This window comes from Arachis ipaensis, chromosome B03 (genome assembly GCF_000816755.2).
Source record: "Arachis ipaensis cultivar K30076 chromosome B03, Araip1.1, whole genome shotgun sequence".
NCBI lineage: Eukaryota > Viridiplantae > Streptophyta > Magnoliopsida > Fabales > Fabaceae > Arachis > Arachis ipaensis.
The window spans coordinates 36184108-36188218 of record NC_029787.2 but is presented as its reverse complement, the minus strand read 5'-3'; the positions used below and the strand labels follow the sequence as shown (position 1 = coordinate 36188218).

At 39.4% G+C, this 4111-nt stretch overlaps 2 protein-coding genes across 2 annotated transcripts; both read right to left on the bottom strand.

Moving 5' to 3' along the window:
* Positions 273-1375, bottom strand: LOC107632952 (protein FAR1-RELATED SEQUENCE 6-like). The gene is made up of 2 exons (XM_016336593.1): positions 434-1375; positions 273-341 (listed from the first exon to the last, which is right to left on the bottom strand). The coding sequence occupies exons 1-2, from the start codon at positions 1373-1375 to the stop codon at positions 273-275; spliced, it is 1011 nt and encodes a 336-aa protein (XP_016192079.1).
* Positions 1570-3829, bottom strand: LOC107632951 (protein FAR1-RELATED SEQUENCE 5-like). The gene is made up of 5 exons (XM_016336592.1): positions 3740-3829; positions 2851-2910; positions 2695-2747; positions 2009-2599; positions 1570-1921 (listed from the first exon to the last, which is right to left on the bottom strand). The coding sequence occupies exons 1-5, from the start codon at positions 3827-3829 to the stop codon at positions 1570-1572; spliced, it is 1146 nt and encodes a 381-aa protein (XP_016192078.1).

Genomic DNA, 4111 nt, shown 5'->3' with positions numbered 1-4111 from the left:
TTTATGTAGACAGTATTCTACAACCAGTCAATCGACATCCAGAAAAGTATAAACAGGCCAGATACGTGAGTAGCATCAAGATAATGTCATGAAAATACAAATTTCATAATTTTCTTATCATAGAAAACCTAAACAGAGAAAATGACCATGAAACATACATATTGAGTTGTATGCCCTAACAAAAGGGACCTCTAATATAACATAATGGATGCAGTATCGTAAACAATCTAGGTATTGTCAAAGGAGTTTAAGAGCGACATGAATCCACCAAGTCATTGCTTAGCAATCTGCTGAGCGGAAGCCTCCGAAGCTTGATTTGCAGCAGATTCTACACGATTATTCTGAAACAAACAAGCTCAATCAAAACCAACCCACTATCGACGTAATAAAAACCGTTGTAAAAGTGAAGTTTAACTTTAAATCCTATACATACCTTGCGTACACTCTTCCGCTTTCTCTGCATGGATTTTCTGATTGATTTATCCAACTCATATCCTAGCCTTTTGCCTTTTGGACAACCTTTAGTGGTTACTTTTGATGGGGCCTGAATGTCTTCTGTGCCGAAAACAGTCGAAGGGCCTGTGATGATGCTATTATGTGCAGTAGTGACCGTGTTATTTCGCATCTTGCCATGGTAATCTTCTAGCTTGGCCCTTGCATCCTCCAGAACATTATGCAGCATGTCTGCCTCGTCATCACAGTCCACAAATTCCTGTGCAACATTGTAGAAATGTGCACACAACTCTCTGAATATGTTGTGACTTTCATTTGAACGTCTAACGTCGTGGCTACTCTTAATGTAGGTGTGCTTGCGCTTTATGTTCTTGCTCCAACGAGGTAAAACATAGCAGGAAGGTACCTCGTTAACTTTGTAAGATGAAAGTACTACAAGACAGTGGCAACATAATATACCTGCACTCTCGAACAAGTTACAATCACATCGAACCTCGTGTGTCAAACGATCAAAATGGACGTCAAACGTAACATATCGAGTCGTCTCATAGACTAGTATTTTCTCTTCCACTTTTACCCTAGCGGAGTTGCCCTGTTCATCCACGGCACGAATAGTGCAATCAGCCTTCTTGCCAAACTCGGTTTGGACATCCCTAAACATCTCGTTGGTATACTCTTTTTGAAATCGTCTCTCGATAGCTGATCTAGTTGAACATGGGATTAGACCTCTCGAGTCTGCAGCATCGTCCTCCAGTTCCTTCTGCTCTTTCGTTCCTAGGACATTGTCGAACTCGTGGACGAACTGGACCAAACTAGTCTTACAATTTAAGTATCCACCAAAGAATGAGTGCATACCCTCACTCCTCTGCGTACTCTTCATGGAAGCCCAGAATTGACCCTTGAAAAAGATAGGCACCCACATGTGTCGGTCCTTAAATAGATCTAAAAAAGAAACAAACCCACCAAAAAACAAAACCATGCATAAGAACGTTTTTCCAGAACATAATACAAGAACACAACAACATCTAAGCACTTCCGGCACATGATTTTCCTAAAAAGACACAAACCTGATAGCCATCTGTTGTGATGTAAGTTGAACTCATCAATGAACTCAGCCTAATGATCCTCGAAATCCTCAACCGACTTAGAGTTCCATATAATGTGTTTCAACTCAGCATTCAACTCTTTGAACCTAGAATAACCTCCAAGCTTGTTGTGTATCTTTTGTGTTATATGCCATATGCACCACTGGTGTCGTGTATTGGGCAGGACCTTCTTAATTGCACCAAACATAGACTTGCATTGGTCTGTGATGATGCCCTTCGGTGCCATTCCCATGCACTTCAGCCATTGTGTGAACACCCACTCAAAACTCGGGATCTCCTCACTGCCTAGCAGAGCGCAGCCTAGCAAAGTAGATTTACCATGGTGGTTCACACCAATGAAAGCAGCGAATGGAAATCCATGCCTAAAGGACGAACAACTATATTTAGAAACATGAAACTAATAAAAAATAATAAAATAATTAAACAATGAGAACTTAAATACATTTTACCGGTTCGTGCTGTATGTAGTATCAAATGAGACCACCTCTCCATAGTATTCATAAGATGCCCTACACCTTGCATCCACCCAAACTGCACTCGTAAACTTGTTATCCTCATTTATATTCACTGCGTAAAAGTAGTTCGGATTCAACTCCTTCATTTGCATGAAGTAATTCAGCATCTCCTTGACATCTGCGTTTACATTTGTGGATCGGAGTCTTGATGAAATGTAATTCCTGACGTCCTTCTCTGAGAAGCCCAAGTTCGAAGGCCCACCAACTTCATTGGCTAATGCTAGAAAGGTCTTGTTGGGTCGAATGCCTGCCTCATCATTAACCTCAATGATACACTTCGCATGCATTGTTAACTCCCTGTTCTCGTGGTAGTGCACCGCCTTCCTAGTTGAACACGGGTGCAAGTGATTTAGTTCAACCTTCAACAAGACCCAATCATGCTTTTCCCTATCGAACTTTGCATATATTCTTGCTCTGCATCCCACACCTGCCATTGTGTTCTTCCGTATGGGTGCCTTGATACGAGACGCCCGGAAATCCTCCCGATTGCAATGGATAGATTGGTTGATCGGTTGCTTTGTCATCCTGTCAAAATTTGTGGCCCTTATCTTACTTATGAAACCAACTTTTTTTTTGCATAGGTCGCATAAAAATCCTGGGCCAACTTCAAATGCTCAAACCGCATCCCAACTCTTGGTATTTCATTGTCAGCAAGGCAACTATGGTCTAGTAACTGCAAATCAGTTCAAAATAGACATCATTTCAGCCACACGATGATAAATGGTCTATTCAAACATGCGGTTAACGAAAAAACAATAATAAAATAGAATCCGAACCTCATCAACAAGTTCCGTGTCATTACATTCCAACTCAGTAATTTTCGTACATTCTATAGCCTACAATCAAACATACACAACGTAAGTAGATGCTATAATAAAATATCAACTAAATAGAATTTATTAATACTATATCCAAAAATATGATATTAAAATTTATTAATATGCATGAATTAATCTAAAGTGGCACCTAATGAGTTAGTATTGTGTTAACTATTCCCTATTTATATACAGAATGCATAAATCCACCACATATCAAGTATCACTACACAAACTAAAATAGAGTCTTCTACTACCATGTAAACAGTCTCGTTATTAGCTCCTATAATTTTCTTCCATATTTATCCAAACTTGTTAGTGCATGCATGGTTTGATAGCATACAGATGAGGATTGTAACAATTTTAGTCGCAACTATGTGCAAAATTTTCATATTTAACACTATACATATATTCAAAACATGTCAGGGTGACCTATTAAAGAGGTATTGTAACACTTCATCATATCCAGTAAATAAATTTCTAACTTCATCTTCTTTAGAACTTTTCACATGGTTCATTGAAACTAGTTATAAAAACTTAGCAAGAACCCAATCTGTAACTAGTAAGTAGTAACAACTAACTAGTACATTGAATTATAACATTCCACCATTCTAAAATTGTAACTGTTTTCTCTTTTTAGGTAGAAAAAATTCAAACTAATCCTTTCACCGGATCATCCACTTATATATTACACTTTAACTAATAACCACATGAATGAACAAGAACACCATCCAAATTGTTCCGTTTGTAACAAAATATCATAATGGATTAAGAATGTTGAGCTTTTAATAACTATCTAATTTATATGAAAATAAACATACGTCTAAAAGAAACAAGATATATTGTTTACCTTGTCCAACTGTTCACTTTCTCCGTCGAACAAATCACCGGTAAAAGAAACTGGCACGAGACAACTCGGTTCAACGAAATTGTGCTCCATTAAAATGGTTGTGATAGGTGGAGACCTTGGGCTGCAGGAACTGCAATGGTGGAGGCCTTAGGCTGCAGGGGCTGCACAGGGCGTGATCACGGTGACCTACGCCGGGCTGCACAGTGCACGGGTTGACCGGTGTAGTGAAAAAAAATTTTCTCCACTTGGGGGGCTGCCGGACGTTGGAACAGGGAGGGAGGGCTGCATGGGTGGGCTGGGAACCAAGAGATAGGGGATATGGTTAGGATAAGAAACGTGTGCTAGTTCCTAGGTTGGTATAATTAATTGGTT